The sequence below is a fragment of the Garra rufa genome, chromosome 10, assembly GCF_049309525.1.
Source record: "Garra rufa chromosome 10, GarRuf1.0, whole genome shotgun sequence".
In the NCBI taxonomy this organism is placed as follows: domain Eukaryota; kingdom Metazoa; phylum Chordata; class Actinopteri; order Cypriniformes; family Cyprinidae; genus Garra; species Garra rufa.
In genome coordinates this window covers 1,762,973-1,784,899 of record NC_133370.1, presented here as the reverse complement: position 1 = coordinate 1,784,899, position 21,927 = coordinate 1,762,973, and the positions used below count along the sequence as shown (strand labels likewise).

Sequence of the window (21,927 nt, the reverse complement as noted above, 5' to 3'; positions counted from 1 at the left end):
TTGAAGTCATGTTATTTGGTGCTTTAATAAACAAAATCTGGGTTGTTTTATGGTATGGTACTTCTACATCTTACATTAACGAAATCTAACATAGTATAGCATAATTTAGTCTCATTTATGCTCCTTATGATGGTTAAATGTGCTCTGATTATCTGTAATGATTAAAAAATGGTTTAAAACAAAACATGGTGTGTAGAAGGGATTATTGAGATTCACATCCGTCCGCCTTCCATGCCGCTTACTTCGGGACACGGGAGTGCTGACGTACAGAAGCGGTACTGGAGTGAAGAGGTTAGGAGAACGTTCTGGGAACCATCAGAGAACTTTCAGGGAACCTTCTAGGAACATAAATAGAACGTTCCGGGAACGTTCTGGGAACCAAAAACTAACGTTCCCAGAACGTTCTGGGAACCAAAAATTGTTAGCTGGGTGACTGGTTTTCTGGTCCAGAGTCAAATATATAAATCTCAGACTCAAACTCAAAATAATAATAATAGTAATAATAATAATAATAATAATAATAATAATAATAATAATAATAATAATAATAATATTGATACATGACAACTAAGTGTTTAAAGGCACTTTAAATGGACTACAAAGGACTCTAAAATTAATTATAAATGTTTGTTTTCTCAAAGACGAGCACTGCTTGTGTTTATCGCAAAAAGAAAACTATAACAGAATAAAAATACACTTTTTGTTTTAGAAAATAGGTGTCGCTGTTGAGCGGAAGCAGCGACTCTTATTCGCCGAACAAGGAGCCGGAACCGGAAGAAAACAAGCGCTGCTTCAGTTAGAGACTGCTGATCTGTGAATGAGGAAGATGGAAGATTTAATATCAATAAACTGCATTAAACTTCTAATCGTCGCTTTATTTTCCACATGTGAGTATAAATATGAGTGTTAAATGTTTAATTGTGTGTTAGTGCGGTCACGAGACGATGAATATTGTTTACTCGCTCAGGCCTGGAATAAAAATATATTCCTTTGTAAATCACTATTGTGTATTATTATTAATATATTCACATTAATTTAACATCATAATATCGGTAAAAGGATGTTAATCTAGTGACTAAGCGAGTGTATTTGTTTTCACTCCGCACTAACAAAGAAGTTACGAAAAGTACCACAGTACCACCCTGTTTACCACGTTAAATCGATATATTCTTTAATTTACCTTGGAGTAACATGGTAAATGACTGTGGTACTGACTGATATTTTATTTAAGGTGGTGATATAAAAGCCTAACAATTAAATGATCACACATTTTTATATTTTTTTTACAAAATACTTTCTAAAAGCTTAAGTTTCGGGGAATCAAAATCAATAATTTTACTCAGAATCATTCTGTGCCATACAGTTTAGGTAAAGTTTATTGTCATTTTAGCCATATACAGCTATACAGAGGAATTAAATCTTCATGAATTATTAAAAATGTAAATATTAATTTGAATTAATTTTAAATGTTTATAATATATATTATATATACAAATGCATATGTATAAATAAAGTGTGTGAGTGTATGTGTGTGTGTGTATATATATATATGCACACACATATAAATAAATAAATATAAACATATATTTTTCTATATAAACATTTTTTATTTTTATGTGTGCGTGTGTATATATATATAGAAACTATGAAATAAATATGTAGCCTACATATATTTTAATGTTTTACTTTTCTAAAAATTGGTTTAAAAGTTAAATCAAAAATTTGATTAATAGATTTAAAATTATTTTAGAATTATCATAAAACATTTTTTAATATGTTATAAATCCTGAGAAATAATTTATTTATTATTATAAATGTTCTTTTTATAAAAGTTTTTTTATTGTTTAGAAAGTCAGAATAGTTCAGTTCAGCCCAAACTGTCTTGTGCTGTACATTCAACTTTATTTTTATTTCACCTATATAAATGTATATAGAGGAATTGATTGTTTTGTGGTGATTATAAATGATATATACATGACAATTAGGTTATTAAAGACTATTTCATATACAGTATTTACATAAGAACAATGGTTGTAAATATCCTGTTGAATTGAATTTTTGTTTTAATTTAATTTATAAATATATATATATTTTTTTTTTATATATATTTATATATATATTTTTTTTTTATTTTTTTTATTTTTTTTATGTTATAAATCCTAAGAATTAAACAGTCAAAAATTATTAATTTCTCAAAATAGTTTTTTAAATGTGTATATTTCAGAAAGTCAAAATAGACCTTAGATTTTACTACAAAAAGATATCAGCGAGCAGGAGTCGATATAGTGTACATTGAAGTAATAATACTATAACCATGTTTAGTAGTGTGTCATATGATTGTGTGTGTGTCTCTGTGGTTGTAGGTGTGTCGTCCAGCTCAGTGGAGCAGAAGATCTACGTTGAGCTCAATGAAACGGTTCCATGTGTCCGACTGCTGAACGCAACCCATCAGATCGGCTGCCAGTGTGAGTCCATCAGTTCAGATAATCATTCGTCTATCTATGGTACATTTCAAACGGTCTCATTGTTTTATTTGTCTCTCAGCGTCTATATCAGGAGACACAGGTGTCCTCCATGTGCTGGAGACCGAATCAGACCTGGACTGGATTCTCAGCTCAGGACCGCATCCTCCGTACATGGTCATCATGGAGACGGCCTTCTTCAACAGGTGCTGTAACACCTGTCCGTCTGCCTTTCTGTCATGTGTCTGTCTGTCTCTGTGTGTCTGATCTCATGTGTTTCTCCTGCAGGTCGGTCATGATGAGGATGAAGAACTCGTCCAGAGTGGCTGGAGTTGCAGTGATCGTCTCAAAAACAGGCCTTGCTGATAATTTCTCACCTCACACGACCTGCCCCAACCAGAACACAGGTGTGTGCGAGATATATAAATATAGTTGAGGTCAACACTTTACATCCCTCTTTCAGGGATCATACAACAAGCATGTTATTGTTTTATTTAGTACTGACCTGAATTAAATATTCAGGTCAGTAGTAAATAATTAATTATTCACTTATAAAAAAATATTCAGTCTAGAAGGTTCAAATGCTCGCTGATGTTCCAGAAGGAAAAAAACATGCATTAAGAGCTACAGAGCTGACTAAAAAAAAAAAAAAAAAAAAAATTTATACAGCCTGGATACAACTATTTGAAAATATGGAATCCGAGGATTTTTGGCATAAAAGAAAAATTGACAATTTTGTCCATACAATGTATTTTTGGCGATTGCTGCAAATATACCTGTGCTACTTAGGACTGGTTTTGTGCTCCAGGGTCAAAATTGAGATTTTTGCATAAAAGGAGAAAATATGTGGTTAAATTTTACAAAACTGAGATGAAAAAAAAAAAAAAAAAAAAAAAAAAATATATATATATATATATATATATATATATATATATATATATATATATAATTGAGGTCAAAAGTGTACACCCCCATTCAGAATCTGCAAAATTCACAAATTGGTTTTCCAGCATTTGTGTGTATTTTGAACCCTTTCCAACAATGACTGTATGATTTTGAGATCCATCTTTTCAGCCGGGGGTGAAAACTTTTTGAATTTGCAGATCAGGTTGAATTGAACTTATTTTGTCTTCTGGGAAACATGTAAGTTTTTTTCTGTAGCTTCTGAAGAGCAGTACTAAATGAAAAAAATATGATATGTAGGCAAAATAAGAAAAATGTACACATCTTCATTCTGTTAAAAAGTTTTCACCCCCGGCTCTTAATGCATTGCTTTTCCTTCTGGAGCATCAGTGAGTGTTTGAACCTTCTGTAATAGTTGCATATGAGTCCCTCAGTTGTCCTCAGTGTGAAAAGATGGATCTCAAAATCATACAGTCATTGTTGGAAAGGGTTCAAAATACACACAAATGCTGGAAAACCAATCTGTGAATTTTGCAGATTCTGAATGGATCTTTCTGAATGGAATACACTTTTGACCTCAATTAGATATATATATATATATATATATAGATATATATATTTTTTTTAGTTTTTATATATTACAGGTTGAATGGGTTGTTAGTCCTTCATCTTTTGTCAATATGATGAAATTTCAATCAAATGTTTAACTATTTGATTATTTTGTCTTTACAGAAGTTATTTATCTATATCTTTTTATTCATTGTTATTATTTATTTATTTATTTTATTACAGCTATTAGTTATTAGTTACTTATTTAAATCTGTCAACACAATAGATTTGAAAGCAATTTCTTTTTTGTAGTTTTGTAAAACAAAAAAAACAAGTTTATTTAAAACATCAAGTCATCTATTCAATTGACCTTATGCACGGAATACTTCCTTGTTTAGTCAAGCCATTTCTGGTCAACTGTACTGTGCCGTAATATGAGCGTACTTTGTTCTTTTTCTCTACATAATCCATTCACAATCGAAGAAAAGTGTTGTTTATCTAAGAGGACCAAACGTCCATGTATACCGTTTCAAGAATGACAAATGCCAGTTTAAAAAAATTTGTGAGTAAATCGGCTAAATATGTGCGAGTCATTGCTATGATTGACAGTAATAACCGGACAAACATCTGACAATCTGATGTCAAAAAAGAGCTTAAATGATTCAGATTAAATACAGAGTAACAAAACTACAGCAGTAACAAGTATGTGCTGGTTAAATGTAGGCGATTTAATAGATTTTACAGTTCAAGATAAAACTTAAAAGATAAAAAGATTACTAAAAAGATTACATTTTTAAAAGATTCATTTAAATTATTTAGCTATTTAAATTATGTTGTTAAATAATACGAAACTGAATGTTCATGCCGCTAACATTGTTTATAATGTTGCAATTATATTTTTTCTCAGTTTCTGATAAAAACGAGGCAGTAGATGAGTCTCACGAGTGTCCACCTAATATATAACACATATAAAATGAGCTTCGGCGGAAGTTTATGAGCTGGCTTATCTTTATGCGGAAGTTCTAAAGAACGCTCGGTGCATAAGGTCAATTAGTTTTAGGCTTGTTTTAGTCAATTAAAGGTCAAATACAGTCACTAATATGTTTATAGACAGACACAAATTCCAATTTAAATTTTTTTTTTTTTTACTTGAAGCGATTAGAATCAAAACAGGAAGTAAATGATGTTCCATGATCATTTATTCAGTTTCACACAGTGTGATTCACATTACAGAAACAGATTAACAGCATTGAAAAAAACAAAAAAGTGACACATCTAAACATTCTCAAATCAAGATTTACTTTAGAAGCGAAATCAATGCTCAACTTTTTGAAATTAAGATTTATTCATCATTTAAAAGCTGAATACTATCAGCCTGGATACAATTATTTGAAAATATGGAATCCGAGGATTTTTGGCATAAAAGAAAAATTGACAATTTTGACCATACAATGTATTTTTGGCGATTGCTGCAAATATACCTGTGCTACTTAGGACTGGTTTTGTGCTCCAGGGTCAAAATTGAGATTTTTGCATAAAAGGAGAAAATATGTGGTTAAATTTGACAAAACTGAGATGTATGCATCATATGAAAGCTCAATAAATAAGCTTAAATGGCCGAGATACATCTGTTTGAACATCTGGAATCTGAGGGTGCAAAAAAATCAAAATACTGAGAAAATCACCTTTAAAGTTGTCCAAATTACTAATCACAAATTACATTTTGATATATTTACAGTAGGAATTTTACAAAATAATCTTCATGGAACATGATCTTTACTTAATTTCCTAATGATTTTTGACATAAAAAAAAATCAATAATTTTGACCCATATAATGTATTTTTGGCTATTGCTACAAACATACCCCAGCGACTTTAGACTGGTTTTGTGCTCCGTGGTAGGGCTGGGCGATATGGCAAAAAAATAAAATCCCAGATTTTTTTTTTTTTACCCCCTACTACTTTCAGCATGTAAAGAAACCCCAGCTTTTCCACAATATATATATGGGCACCAAATATTTTGCAATATACACAGCAACTGCATCAGTGATCGCTTTCCACCAGGCCCCAGTCTTATCATACCGCACACAGTAAATGTTTGTAAGACAAATAAATATGAAAATATATATTTTCATGCTTTTCTCTTGCAGTTACATCGTATATAAAAATATTAAATTTTGAACACAGAAATATTAAATGATTTAAATAACTGAAACGATCTGCCAGCAGGTGGCGGCAAGACACTGATTTAATTACTAAATCATACCTCTGGTTCATTCAGAATAAAGCAAATTGCTGTGTTTATGAATGGGAAATTGAATCATCTCACTAGATTCGTTTAAAAACACACGTTCATTCATAAACAAAACATAAACTGTGTTTGAGTGGAGATGTTGTGACTTGTTTGAGACTACTTTTGTCGACGAAATAGAGCAAAATCAGGCAATAGTGTTATAGTCAGACCATGTAAGTCACTTAATAATAACTTCTTGTTTATTTAACTGTTGTATTAAATCTCATTCACAAACTCCCTTAAAAATTAGTATTTCTAAGTGTCTAATCCTAACATTTTGTAATATTTTTATTAAAAATCGCGATTCCTCGATTTTTAAAAAAATAAAATCATGACAAAAAATTAAATTCGAATTAATCGATAAAATCGGAAAAATCGCCCAGTCCTACTCCAGGGTCACATATAAGTTGTAATATTTGTAAATATGAGGAAAGCTAAAGAAATGGTGACTGGTTTTAACACATAAATGTGAAGCTCAGTGTGCATGATTGCTGTTTTCTCATGTTTCAGGTGTGTACTCTGAGAGAAGCGCCCCTGAGCTGGCGAACTGTAACACGACCGTGTGGAATCCTTTCGGGAACGGACTGTCCTATGAAGACTTTGCTTTCCCAGTGTTTGCTCTGAAAGATGAGAATCAGACTCAGGTCATCCGTAAGGTGTGTGTCTCTCTCGTAGGTGTTTGTGCATGTGTTCATCACACCACTGTATGACACGCATATGTGTGTGTTTGCAGTGTTATGAGGATCACAACCTGCGTGTGAACGGAAGCGCTCCTAAGTATCCGCTGTGTGCCATGCAGCTCTTCTCACACATGCATGCAGTGACCGACACCGTGACGTGCATGAGACGCACGGACCTGCAGAACCGATTCAGCATCAACCCAGGTATACACACACACACACACACACACACACACACTCAGACACACACATTAGACACATGATTGGACTTGTGTTGCAAAACAACAAAAGATAAGCACTTTTTGTTTTCTGAGAAATGTATCTCAAACTGAAATAAAACCTATATAAAAATATATTTTAAAAAAGAAACAAGTGCTAAAACAAAAAGTGCTAAAACTTTAACTTAAATTAAAATGAAAACAGAAAAAAATAACAGATTTCTAGACCTGGAAAAGTCGATGAATTTTTTTTTTTATAATTATTTTAAACTCATAATATTTTATGACACTGTGATTAAAAAATATTTTTTACTATACATAAAATCCTTGTCATTAAATCCTTTTTCAGAAAATAACTGATTAAGAAGAGCAGGAACCTTGAAGAACATTCAGCATTTTTTTTTTCTTTTTTTCATCATTTCATATTTATATATATTTTTTAAAATAAGCTTGAATCCAAAGTATTAACAAAAATTATAGTAGTATATCTATGGTACTAAAATAACAGGTTTCTAGACCTGGAAAAGTTTTGAATAATATTTTCATGAATGTTAATTTTTGGACATGGATTAAAAATATTTTAATATTTTTACTATATAAAAATCCTTGTCATTAAATCCTTGTCCAGTAAATAACTTGAAGAACATTCAACATAATTTGTTTATAATTATTTTATTTTGTTAATTAATATTTTTTAATTATTGTAGTTTTCGATTTTAATCTATGGAATTTTTTTTCTATGCATTTCAGGTGTAGTTTTGTTCCTAGGGTTCCTAAGAAATTGTTTATTAGCGTCTATTGAATGACATTTATTTTCCCCATGTGTCTTTCTGCTATCAGAGGTCCTGTGTGACCCATTGAGCGATTTTAACGTCTGGACGTCCACTCGGCCCCTCAACAGCAGCGCTAAGGGCTACGCAGCCAACGAGAGCGTCGTCATCGCAGCGACAAGGGTGAGAAATACACATAATATTTAATGAAAATAACACATGCGCTCATTTTCCTTAATCTTCAGGTCCGCTAGAGGTTTTCAGCTATGAACTAAACACTGAGTCTTTCTTTCTCAGCTCGATGGCAGGTCGTTTTTCTGGGAACAGGCTCCGGCGGCCGAAGGCACCGTCTCTGGAATCGTCACCCTATTGGCCGCCATCCAAGCGCTCTATCCTGTCACTCAAGAAGCTCCGCCTCCTCGCAATATCTTCTTCACTTTCTTCCAAGGGGTCAGTGTAGTGAAGTGAAGACTTTTTTATGCAAAATTGCATTTAACATTATGCAGATAGCATTTGTAACCACTCACTGATACACATGTAACATAATAAGGTCATGTGACCTGTTTGTTATAAAACTAGTGCACATTATACAGTATATACTGTGCAGTATACTAGTGGAAATACTATATCTGCATTTGATGATGTATTTTATTAATTTGATATATTTTTACTAGCTCTTCTTCTGTCTCATAGGAAGCCTTTGACTACATTGGCAGCTCTAAAATGGTGTATGACATGGAAAAAAACGATTTTGTTATTAACTTGAACAATGTGCACTCCATGCTGGAAATTGGGCAGGTATGAATACATCTACATCTATTTATATTTTTTATTCGGGGTTCAAGTGTGTAGCGCTGAAACCCTATTGTAATTGTTAGAACGGTCCAATGAAGTCGTAGAGACTTGAAACTTGGAAGGATGGTCGACCTGATGAAGGCACTACAGCGATTAATCATACAAAATCACTCATAACTCCTAAAACATCAGTCGCAGAATCAATTGTCTTATGTTGGCAACATTTGGGGGTATTTTTGTTTTTTCCTGCAAAAACTACTTTTGCTTACTCCTCCTAGGTTTTTCACCCAATCCAAACCAAAACACTGCAGGAACATTCTCTGGAGAGTGAATATCAATTATCAACAAAAAAAGTCAAACTTTGACTGTTTGAATTTTGGAAAGAGACAGGGCCACTTTTAGTAAAATGCCTATAACTCCTGAACGGAATAAGATATCTTCGCCAAACTCAGTACACTTGTGTAAGAGCTCATCTCTTGAGAGGCCTCAGGACCAAAATTGCGGGACTTGGCCACTTACTGGTGATATAAGAAGGAGAAAGAAAAAAAAAAGTAAAATGGCTATACTTAAGCAGCCATTTGTCGTATCAATATGAAAATCATTGTGCAAGGCCTTGGTCTGAAGTGCCACAAGTGTCTGTGAGGGTTTTTGCGTATCTAAAAAAAATATTTAAAAAACCTATTAGACAAGGTAAACTGAGGCCAATCAGAATGAAAACCGGTGTTTGAATCACAGCCCCAAGGGTCTGTGAGAAATTTTAAATAAATCATCCACTGGAGGGGCCACTGGATTTTGTGTTTTTCAAGGGTATAAACGATTATACATTGATACACACGACATTCATATCATACAATAGAACTCCTCATTCCGGACAACTTTGCCTCTAGAACCACTGCTGTCAATCAAATCGTTTGTTAAGTGATTGAGAAGATATAAAAAACCTATAATGTTAAATTTATAAAAATGTTATAATTGGGTCTTTAGAAAAGGGGTCTGTTCAAAGTTACCCAAAATCATTTTAAGAATATGTGACCCTGGACCACAAAACCAGTCATAAGGTTAAATTTGACAAAACTGAGATTTATACATATGAAAGCTCAATAAATAAGCTTTCTATTGATGTATGGTTTGTTAGAACAGGACAATATTTGACTGAGATACGTCTATTTGAAAATCTGGAATCTGAGGATGCAAAAAAATCAAAAAGACTGAGAAAATCACCTTTAAAGTTGACCAAATTAGGTTCTTAACAATGCATATTACAAATCAAAAATTACATTTTGATATGTTTACAGTAGGAATTTCACAAAAAAATCTTCATGGAACATGAACTTTACTTAATTTCTGAATGATTTTTGGCATAAAAGAAAAATCAAAAATTTTGACCCATGCAATGTATTTTTGGCTATTGCTACAAACATACCCCAGCGACTTAAGACTGGTTTTGTGGTCCAGGGTCACATATTAGTATTACTGTTGTATCAATTTATTTATATTTTATTATTTTATTGTTAATAACAATAACAATATTATTTATGTTATGTTGTAAATGCTGCATGTTAGTAACATGTTTCCTGTGTGTTTATAGATGGGCCTGCGCCGTGGGCAGAACCTCTGGATGCACTCTGACCCCATATCCCGCCGCAACATCAGTGTGAATGAAGAGGTGAGTAAGAAGGAGAGAAAACTCTCTCTCTCTTCTCTCATCCGTTATCTAACTCTCCCTGTCTCTGTCAGGTGTCGATCTTGATGAACAATGTGAAATCTGCTGCTGCTGGTCTAAACCTCACATTGGATCACCCATCGGTCAGTCAGCCGCTGCCACCCTCGTCCTTCCAGCGCTTCCTGCGAGCCAGACAGATCCCCGGCCTCGTGTTGGCAGACCATGTGGCATCGTTCAACAACAGGTCTCAATTTAGAATTAATCTGTGGTTTTGTTTTTTAATGTTTCAAGGTTAATCGTAATTGATCAAATCATGCTCTTGAAGCTGAAGAGTCTTGATTCTCTGCATGATCATTCAGGAACTATAATAATGATAATCCTAACTTATTGTGATTTCTCATCTCATTTCCTGATGGGATTTTTAGGTGTTAATTAGGGGTGTGACGAGATCTCGCGAGATCTGACTGGTCTCGTGAGAACGTGACGATATCATGGCAAAACATTTTGCAGTTTTTACATTAGAGCTGCAAGACTAATAGTTAAAATATCACGTTCTCTATTCAAACACCAGATTCAGCGGTGTCTATTAAAACTGTTGCACGCCCTCCACTGACGCTTACTATCTGAAAGTTATTGAAGACATTCAAATCTGCATTCTTACTGCTGCGGTTTCAGAAAACACAAACAGTCTTTTTAACCACATAATCATCATTTCTTTGTTACAGACATTTAAATAACATAAGTACTGGGATAAAAGCTTATAGTTTGGGTATAAACACTCATTGTCTACAGTAGTGATCAAAACGAAAGTATCTTCTAACACGTATTTAGCGCTTATCCTCTTCCGCCAGGAGGTGGCGACAACTGCGTTTAAATTAGTATTTGTCATTGAATTATACTTTTAAGAGATTCCAACAGTGAAACAAGCCTTTTTATTAATTGAGACACTGGCTCCGTCATTTTATGTTATTTTAATTTTGTACAAATATAGACTTAAGCATTGAACATTCTGTCAGAACCACTAGTAAATTACGGAATTTCGTTTAGATTTCGAAAGTTTTTCAATTTGTCCAGAATCATGCAGCATTAGTTTACATGTTTATTACTGCATATAATTCATTAAAATATAAGTTAAATTTCATAAAGTACAAGTTCATATCAAAATGCACTTTTTTTTTGTTGAATAAGATACTATTTTCCCCTATATATTTCATCATTGAGGATTTCTTTAAAAAAGTTAAATCTCGTCTCGTCTCGTGAGATAAGTGTCACGTCACACCCCTAGTGGCAATAGTTATCCTTTAAGACTGAAGTAATGGCTGATTAAAATTCAGCTTTGCACCACAGAAATGAATTAATTTTTAAAGTATATTACAGTAGAAACCATTATTTTATATTGTAATAACGCTTCACAATATTACACTTTTTTTTCCCCGAAATTTTTGATCAAATAAATGCAGCACTGATGAGTATAAGAGACTTTCTTTAAAAACATTACAACTCTTACTGACCCCAAACTTTTGACCGGTAGTGTATATCAGAGATCTGAAGCTACAATTTGTGTGTTTTTATCATCTGTACCTAAACAGGTACTACGAGAGTATGTACGATGATGCAGAGAACATGAACCTCACGTATCCACCCAACCTGAGTCCAGATGAGCAGCTGGTGTACGAGACAGAAGAGGCCAAGGTGCGTAACTCCTCCGCATGTGCTTACTGTGATCGAGTCAGTGTGATCAAACTCATCTGAGCTCTTCCTTCTGTGTGTTTTAGTCTCTGGCTGAAGTGGCCACACTAGTCGCTCGCTCACTTTACATGCAGGCAGGAGGAGACAACAAAAGCCTCAGCCAAATCACCGCGGACCCCAAGATCGTGAGTCACATGACCAACACACACACAGTCACATGATCACATGATCTGACTCAGCTGAACTAAATCTCTCATTCTCTCTCTATTTATGGACATGATTGTGTTGCCAAAGCAATATTACACAAAATGAATGAAGACAAGCTAAACATTATATAAAATACTATTTCCCTAATGCATTTCATCATTGAGGATTTCTTGAAACCCAGTCTCGTGGGATAAGTGTCTCATCACACCCCTACATATTACTAATCAAAAATTATGTTTTAATATATTTACGGTAGGATCATCATGGAACACAATTTTAATAATATCCTAATGATTTTTGGCATAAAGGTAAAAACTAAATTTTGACCCATACAATGTATTTTTGGCTATTGCTACTTAAGACTGGTTTTATGGTCCAGGGTCACATTTGTGCTTTTATTGCTTAAAACAAACAATGGGACACTAGTGCATGTGTTGATGTTTCAGATACTTATTGTGTTTCTTAGGGAGGCTCTGAAATGAAAAATCTTGGCCGAAGCCAAAGCTGAACAAAATTACATGCTGGGCCAAAGGCCAAAGTTTTCCCCCAATTTATTTTGCCAGTTTTTTTCACCATTGCGTGAATTAAATAGCCAAAATCTGCTTTTTACAGTTTTTTCTTGCTTTTCAGAAAAGCATTTTTTTTATATTTACATTTTAAACATTATAGTAGACATTATAGCCTACCAAAAAAAAAAAAAAAAAACGCAATTTAACTTAAAATTAATTAGTAAAATAAGACCATTTTAAGACCTCCTTTTTGAATCAGGTTTTATGTACAAAAAAATGCAGCCTTGCTGAGCAAAGGAGAATGTTATAATAAATTTATTAATAGAGCTGTTGTAATTATTATTATCAGTATAGTGCAGCACATGGCATTAACTGCAGGCATTTTTATATATGTATTTAAAAAAAGTTAGATTACTGTTTTTAAATTTACTCAAAATTTACAAGTAACATAGCCAAAAAAAAATAATAAATATAAATAAAAAAAAATATATATATATATATTTGTTTTTATTATTGTTATTATTATTTTTTTATTATTATTATTATTTTTTTTTTAGGTCATACCACATGATATCCAATTATTTAAAAAAAAAAGTTATATTAACATTTTCAAATTTAGTCAAAATTTACAAGCAACATAGCCAAAAAAAAAAAAAAAAAAAAAAAAAAATTATATATATATATATATATATATATATATTATTAGTATTTTTATTATATATATAATATTATTATTAGTAGTATTTTTTTATTTTTTTTGAGGTCATACCACATGATATCCAAACGTGGTAACTTAATACCAGACATTAAAAAGGTAATTTTTTTTCCTTGGCAAACTCATTATCCATCCAACATCCTATTTTTGAATGGATTTCAACATAAAAGTCCCAAAATGGTAGTTTCTTGATGGTTGCACCACGTGATATTTCATAAAACGGACAACATCAGACAAAGTTTGTTTGTATATTATGATGAAAATATAAATACAAATGTTTTGCGTCACGTCAATGACATATGCATATATAAATATGTTTAAGATTACATTATTTGTGTCTGTTTGTCTCTCTCAGGTCGCTCAGTTGCTGTATGGTTTTCTAATTCAGAAGAATAACAGCTGGTTTCGATCCCTGCTGCCTCCTGAAGTCACTAAGAAAGGAGACAACAGCATTTTAAGTGAGATCATCTGTGTTTATACTCTATTCTCACACATAAACACAGCACATAAATCATATGTCATTCATCTTCTGAGAATGAATACAGTGAGTTCATCCAAATAGAAAAGTAAATCATCATTCGTGTTGTTGTAAATGAAGTTTTTGACTGAATATGTCCACAGGGTTTCCGCGGGTCCTTAAAATGTCTTAAAAAGTAATAATTGTAGTTGGATTAAATTTAAGGCCCTAAAAAAATCTTAAATGCTACTAAAAGTCTTAATTATGATTTCAAGAGTTGAGTTGCAAAAACTGCAATATTTATAAATTTGCAGTTACCAGGAAAACTACAATATTTCTGTCGTTCCGAAAGCGCCACCTGCTGACAGAGAACAAATTTGCATTTCTAATGAGGTCGTCTGCAGTTTTTGTTCTGACCAAAGTGAAAATCAACCAAAGATTAATTTTTAGCATCATTACTTCAGTCGCATGGTCCTTCAGAAATCATTCTAATATTCTGACATGCTGCTCAAAAACAATTTATTGTTATTATTATGTTGAAAACGGCTAAGTAAAATTGAACAGATGAATAGAAAGTTCAGAAGAACAGCATTTATCTGAAATAGAAATCTTTTGCAATATTATAAATGTCTTTGTCATCACTTTTAATCAATCTAAAGCATCCTTGCTAAGTAGAAGTATTAATTTCTATAGTCTATAATTCTAAAAATAAGGCCATAAAAAGTCTTAAATGGTACAAGAAAGAAAGAGGTCTTAAATTTGCAGTTACCAGGAAAACTACAATATTTCTGTCGCTCCGAAAGCGCCACCTGCTGACAGAGAACAAATTTGCATTTCCAATAAGGTCGTCTGCGGTTTTTGTTCTGACCAAAGTGAAAATCAACCATAGATTTTACACTGCAAACATTCAGAGTTGCAAATGTGAACTGCTGGATCGACAAGAAAACATTGCATTATAAAAATCTAAATTAATACAAAATATATTTAAATGCTATTTAATTAATATAATATTTTTTATTAATATAATTAATACTTTTGACAGTTTTATAAAACTTTTTGTTTTTGTGGAAACCTGTATATGAACTGTAAATCATTTTACAGTTTAATATATTACAATAGACATTGCCCTACCCTGCTATGGTATTCATTTTACTTGTGCTGCAGGAGTATCAGTGTGTATCTGACTGTGTCTCCTGTCTTCTGTAGGTTCTGGTCCTCCTCAGTTCTACATCGGTCTCGGTCCTCGCATCCACGGCCCCGTTCACAGCGTCACGCGCTTCGTTCAGTACATTCTGGCTAATCTGACGGGAAGCGTCACCAATCTCACAGAGAGCGAGTGCCAGAATCCCAGCGAGGTCACCACTGAGAACAAAGACGTAAGTGAAAAAGTCAAGAGGTTTTCATTAAGAAATCATGAGAATATGTATGAAATTTAAACACCGTGGTGTTGGTACAAACTTAATTAATATTAGGTAAGCCAGTATCCTACATAGGACTTTGCAAAGGTAAATCACACACTAAATATTTAATAATTTTTAAAGGAATTTTAAAAAATCCATTTATTTTATATTTTGTTTTTTTATTAGTTATTTTGGTTTTATATGCGTATACACTACCACTCTGAAGTTTTTGGAAAGTAAGATTTTTAATGTTTTTTTTAAGAAGTCTCTTCTGCTCACCTAGCTTGCATTTTTTTTTTATCTGAAGTACAGCAAAAACTGTAATATTTTGAAATATTTTTACTTTTTAAAATAACTGTCTTCAATTTGAATATTTTTTAAATGCAATTTATTCTAATGATTTCAAAGCTGCATTTTTTGCATTTTACTTCAGTCTCCAGTGTCACATAATCATTCAGAAATCATTCTAATATTCTGATTTGCTGCTCAAAAAACATTTATTGTTATTATTTTGTTGAAAACAGCTGAGTAGAATTGAACGGATGAATAGGAAGTTCAGAAGAACAGCATTTATCTGAAATGGAAATCTTTTGTAATATTATAAATGTCTTTGTCATCACTTTTTTTTAAAGCATCTTAGCTAAATAGAAGTATTCATTTCTATAGTTTATAATTCTAAAATTATACTGACCCTAATGTTCCAGAAGCTTTTTATTTCAGGTAAATGCTGACCTCTGGCTTTTTCTGGTCATCAAAAAAATTTTTATTTTTTTTAATTTTTTTTAAATGTATTAATTATTTTTGATTGTTATATATGCACATGGATGTGGAAGCCCTTTTCCACCACTGAAACTTCTTATCTCACAATTCAGAATTTTTTTTCTCAGAATTGCAAGATATAAAGTCACACTTCTGCCATTTTTTCCCCCACAGTTGTGAGAAATAAAGTCAAAATTGTAATAAAGATAAAAACTGAAGTCCAATTTTGAGAGGGAAAAAGACTGATGTGTTCTTAGAATTGCGAGTTTATATCCCTTATAAATTCACAATTTCAAGATATAAACTCAAAATTGCTATTCTGATATAAACGTTCAATTCTGAGAAATGAAGTCAGAATTGTGTCATATAAACTTGCAAGTCACAATTGCAAGATATGAACTGCAAAAAAAAGTCAGAATTGTGAGTTTATGTCTCGCAGTTGTGAGTTCATATCTCGTAATTCTGGAAAAAAAATCAGAACTGTAAGTTTGTGTCATGAAAAGTCAGAATTGTGAGATAAAAATTCACTTTCCTTTTTTGTTTTTTGATTCAGTGGTGGAAACTGGCTTCTATACATGGTAATGTTTGATATATATAGTACAGACCAAAAGTTTGGACACACCTTCTCATTCAAGTGAATGAGAAGGTGTGTCCAAACTTTTGGTCTGTACTGTATATTTTTCTGTTTATTAAAGTTTTTACTCTACATTTGTGCAGTTTTCAGTGGGTTAGTGATATTTTTTAAATATATGTGACCCTGGAGCACAAAACCAGTCTTAAGTCGCTGGGGTATATTTGTAGCAATAGCCAAAAATACATTGCATGGGTTAAAATTTTTGATTTTTTTTTTTATGCCAAAAATCATTAAGAAATTAAGTTCATGTTCCATGAAGATTTTTTGTCAAATTCCTACTGTAAACATATCAAAATGTAATTTGTGATTTGTAATATGCATTGATAAGAACTTAATTTGGACAACTTTAAAGCTGATTTTCTCAGTCTTTTTGATTTTTTTGCACCCTCAGATTTCTGATTTCAAATAGATGTATCTCTGCCAAATAGTGTCCTATCATAACAAACCATACATCAATAGAAAACTTATTTATTGAGCTTTCATATGATGTATATATCTCATTTTTGTCAAATTTAACCTTATGACTGGTTTTGTGGTCCAGGGTCACATATAGTACAGACCAAAAGTTTGGACACACCTTCTCATTCAAATGAATGAGAAGGTGTGTCCAAACTTTTGGTCTGTACTGTATATTTTTCTGTTTATTAAAGTTTTTACTCTACATATCTGCAGTTTTCAGTGGGTTAGTGATATTTTTTAAATATATATAAATTTATAAATATTTTTTAAATGGGTTTTTATACAAAAACTGTATTTTTATGTAAAATTCACTTTATAAAAGACCCACATTTCTAACTTTAATTCATGGGGATAACATGGATAATTTCACATGGTTAAGTGTAATATTTTTGCCCATCTTTAAGTTAAAAAAATAACTTTTACCAGTAGGTGGCTGCAGAGCTCCACTATTTGCTGTTTGCCCACCTGAAAGATATTTTTTCACAAGTTTTTCAGTTGAATTCATATCTACTCCTGAGAAGGTGTGTCCAAACGTTTGGTCTGTACTGTATGTATAATAATATGGTGGACAAATGAAAAAATTCAAAAATATCTTTTTGCCTGTGTTTCCCTGAATGTCCTGAACTCATGCTCTGTTGTCTGTTCTCTCTTAGTTTTTCTCATATTTCTGGGTGTCGGGTCCGGCGTCGGTGAACAGCACAGACGAGCCGTTTTGTGTGCGAGCGTCTGTTCGTTTGTCCAAAGCCGTCTCTCCTGCCTTCGAGCTGCTGGAGTACGGCTCTCGAGATTACTCCACATGGACCGAATCTCGCTGGAAGAGCATCCGCGCGCGCATCTTTCTGGTGGCCAGCAGAGAACTGGAGGTAACTCAGCACTCCTTGTCAAACATTTCCATTACTTGAATTAAAATAGGATAACGGAAAATTAAATAAATTAATAAAAATCAGCTAGTTTGCCAAAGCAACATTTTTAATTCCCATTTATTTAAACTTTATGTACTGATATAACTAAAAGTAAAACTGGACATTTTTACAGAACACTAATAATAGTGATGACAAAAACACAGCAAAATTGCTAAAAATGAAAACGGAAAATATATGAATAAAAACTATACTTGCATTTTAATTATGCTAAAAACTGATCTCTAATAAATTAGTTTACATCTATATCAAATCCATGTCTGTCATGTTTCACATCATAAAAGGTATACATATTTTAAAAGGTATTTGATTTACAGTGTGCTAAATTCAATAAAATGTCTAAAGTATGACAATCGAAAGGTTTTTTCTTACAGTACTGAGATTTTGGGTTTAAATGTGTTTAATTGTCATGTAAATGTCTTAGTTAACCTAAATAAATGTGTTATTTTCTTTATGCAAATATATTTTCTTATTTTTCCTCTGTTGATTTTGAAGTGAAATCAACCTGTGTATTTTTAATGAAAAATATCTGCGTATTCTCTGTACAGTAAATACAGTATTTAATTGTCAAGTAAATAATGTCATAATCCACATAAATCCTAGTGAACCTAAAATATGCAGCATTTTCCTTATGCAAAATATATTACCCTATTTTCTGGCCTTTTTTTAAAGTCAAATTCGACCTGATTATGTCTAATGAAAAGATCTCAGTTCAGTAAATCTAAAAATATTTTATATATACACCCACTGATTACTTACAGAAGTCTTTTCTGCTCTTAAAATACAGAAAAAAACCTGGAACCTGTGACATTTTTTTCAGGAGTCGTTTCATAAAACAAACAGAAAAGAACAGCATTTATTAAAAATAGAACTTTTTCAACAATATGCATTTTAATTGTCACTTTTTTATCAATTTAACATATCCTTGCTGAATAAAATTATTAACTTCTTAGAAAGAAAGAAAGAAAGAAAAAATGTACTGACCCCAAACTTTGAACGATGGTGCATATTTTTAGAAAAAAAATCTGTTTTCAATAAATGCTGGGGTTTTTTTGGTTTATTGATCATGAAATCCTGAAAAAGTATCACAGGTTCCAAAAAAAATATTAAGCAGCACAACTGTTTTCAATATTTATAATAAATCGGCATATTAGAATGATTTCTGAAGGATCAAGTGACACTGAATACTGAAATAATGATGCTGAAAAATCAGCTTTGCATACCAGGAAAAAAATTATAATTTAAAGTATTCTAAAATAGAACAATTGTTTTAAATAGCAATAATATTTCACAATTTTAGTCTTTTTTTATGTATTTTTAATCAAATAAACACAGCCTTGAGGAGCAGAAAAGACTTAAAAAACATAAAAAATCTTACTGATCCCAAACTTTTGAAGGGTAGTGTACATTATTTACTTTATGCAAATATATTTTCTAATTTTTCCTCCATTGATTTTGAAGTGAAATGCAACCTGTGTATTTTTAATAAAAAATGTCTGCGTATTCTCTGTACAGTAAATACAGTATTTAATTGTCAAGTAAATAATGTCATAATCCACATAAATACTAGTGAACCTAAAATATGCAGCATTTTCCATATGCATAATATATTTTCCTATTTTTTGGCCTTTTTTAAAGTCAAATTCGACCTGATTATGTCTAATAAAAAGATAAAAAGTAAATCTAAAAATATGTTATATACACCTACTGATCACTTACAGAAGTCTTTTCTACTCATCTGTTTATTTGATTTAAAATACAGAAAAAAAAACTAATATTGTGAAATATTATTGCAATGGAACCTGTGACAATTTTCAAGATTCTTTTAATAAAAAAACAGAAACTTTTTTTTAACAATCTACATTTTTACTGTCACTTTTCATCAATTTAACACATCCTTGCTGAATAAAATTACTAATTATTAAAGAAAACAATTTCTGACCCCAAACTTGGTAGAGTTTGGTAGAGAATGGTAGAGCATATTTTTAGAAAAAAAAATCTATTTTGCATAAATGCAGTTTTTATTGTGTGTTTTATTGATCAAAGAATCCTGAAGAAGTATCACAGTTTCCCAAAAAATATTAAAGCAGCACAACTGTTTTCAATATTTATAATAAAGCAGCATATTAGAATGATTTGTGAAGGATCATGTGACACTGAAGACTGGAGTAATGATGCTGAAAATTCAGCTTTGCATCACAGAAATAAATTTAAATTTTAAAGTATACTAAAATAGAACAACTGTTTTAAATAGCAATAATAGTTTTACAATATTAGTAATTTTTCTGTATTTTTAATCAAATAAACACAGCCTTGATGAGCAGAAAGGACTTAAAAAACATTAAAAATCTTCCTGATCCCAAACTTTTAAAGGGTAGTGCACATTATTTACTTTATGCAAAACTATTTTCTAATAGACCAGGGTCTGTTTTGGTTTTGTGACTGATTATTTTGTGTGTGTTGTTTCTAATAGATGTTAACACTGGGGGTGGGCGTGGCCGTGCTGCTGCTGTCTCTATTGGTGACGTACTTCGTCAGCTCGAAGGCGGAGCTTCTGTTTAGCTCCGCCCGTGAAACGCCCACAACCACCTACTGAACGAAAGCAGAGTCCAGAACCTCCAGCCGCTCATTCGTTTATTCATTCAGTTGACGAGTAATTTATTCAAACCTGACGGGATTCTTGTTGGTTTTGCTGCACTGGTTTTTAGTCTGGTCTGGACTCTCCTGGAAAGTTGTTCATTTTTGTATCTTTTTTGTTTTGTTTTATAATTCCAGATGTTTTTTCTGATTATGGACGGGCACAAAACTAAAAGCTGATTTTAAGTGTTGAGTGAATGTTAATGCGATGTGTGTGTGTGTGAATGTAAATGCAGTGAGAATGTGCAATAGCTTACTGAGTTAACCTTCATCTCTGTGGATGTTTTTATTTGGGAATGATGATCACTAATGTACTCCAAACACAGACTGTCCTCAATGAACCGCTCATCATGTTTCCGGTGGAGAGACGTGGAGCTGTGAACAACCAAATGAACTGCGTTTGTTTGTTGACTCCAGTTGAATGAAAGCTGTTTGATTAATGATGTCATTATTTTCTCTGACAAACTGATGCCTTGAGAACCTGAATAAACATGACTTTCTTTTCCATGCTGTTCCAGCAGTTTCATGCTGCTTTGACTGCTTAAAGTATGAACTTATTATTGTTATTGTTACTATTATTATTTTTATTGAACTTAAACACTATGCTCATCAACTTAAAATCCAATCAAAGAAATTTGAAAACAAATGCAGTATTCAGATATTGACATATTTCACATTATATTCTATTATATTCTATTATAGACAGTAAACACTATGCTCATCAACTTAAAAACCAATAAAATAAACCTGAAAAACATTCAATATTTGAATATTTACATATTACATTATATTATATTATTTTAATTATAAACTTAAAATCCAATTTTTTTTTAAAATCTGAAAACAATTGCAGTATTCAGATATTTTACAATATTTCACATTATATTATTTTATTTTATATTATAGACAGTAAACATAACTTAAATATCATATGCTCATTAACTTAAAATGTAAAAAAAAATCTGAAAACAAATGGCAGTATTTGGATAATTACATATAATACAACATAATATGTGAAATATTATTTTTTATTATAGACAGTAAACAATATGGTCATCAACTTAAAACCCCCCAAAAAATCTGAAAACAATTGCAGTATTAAGATATTTTCATATTTCATGTATTATATTATATTATAATAAACAATATGCTCATCTTAAAATCCAATAGAAAAATTCTGAAAACAATTGTAGCATTCAGATATTTTC

General features: G+C 31.8%; 1 protein-coding gene across 1 annotated transcript; it reads left to right on the top strand.

Annotated features, from left to right (window-relative positions):
* The first annotated feature begins 677 nt into the window (after positions 1–677).
* Positions 678–20,909, top strand: ncstn (nicastrin). The gene is made up of 17 exons (XM_073848371.1): positions 678–887; positions 2,364–2,465; positions 2,545–2,668; positions 2,751–2,869; positions 6,718–6,863; positions 6,941–7,091; positions 7,946–8,058; positions 8,173–8,325; positions 8,569–8,673; positions 10,259–10,336; positions 10,408–10,577; positions 11,923–12,025; positions 12,109–12,207; positions 13,809–13,911; positions 15,117–15,286; positions 17,816–18,025; positions 20,556–20,909. The coding sequence occupies exons 1-17, from the start codon at positions 818–820 to the stop codon at positions 20,676–20,678; spliced, it is 2,139 nt and encodes a 712-aa protein (XP_073704472.1). The 5' UTR covers positions 678–817; the 3' UTR covers positions 20,679–20,909.
* Positions 20,910–21,927: the final 1,018 nt, after the last annotated feature.

Bases quoted from the DNA above. Each gene is read 5' to 3' on its own strand.
- ncstn (XM_073848371.1), top strand. From the start codon at position 818: ATGAGGAAGATGGAAGATTTAATATCAATAAACTGCATTAAACTTCTA. The intron at 888-2,363 runs GTGAGTATAAAT...CTGTGGTTGTAG, and splicing joins CGTCGCTTTATTTTCCACAT to GTGTGTCGTCCAGCTCAGTG. The intron at 2,669-2,750 runs GTGCTGTAACAC...TTTCTCCTGCAG, and splicing joins GAGACGGCCTTCTTCAACAG to GTCGGTCATGATGAGGATGA.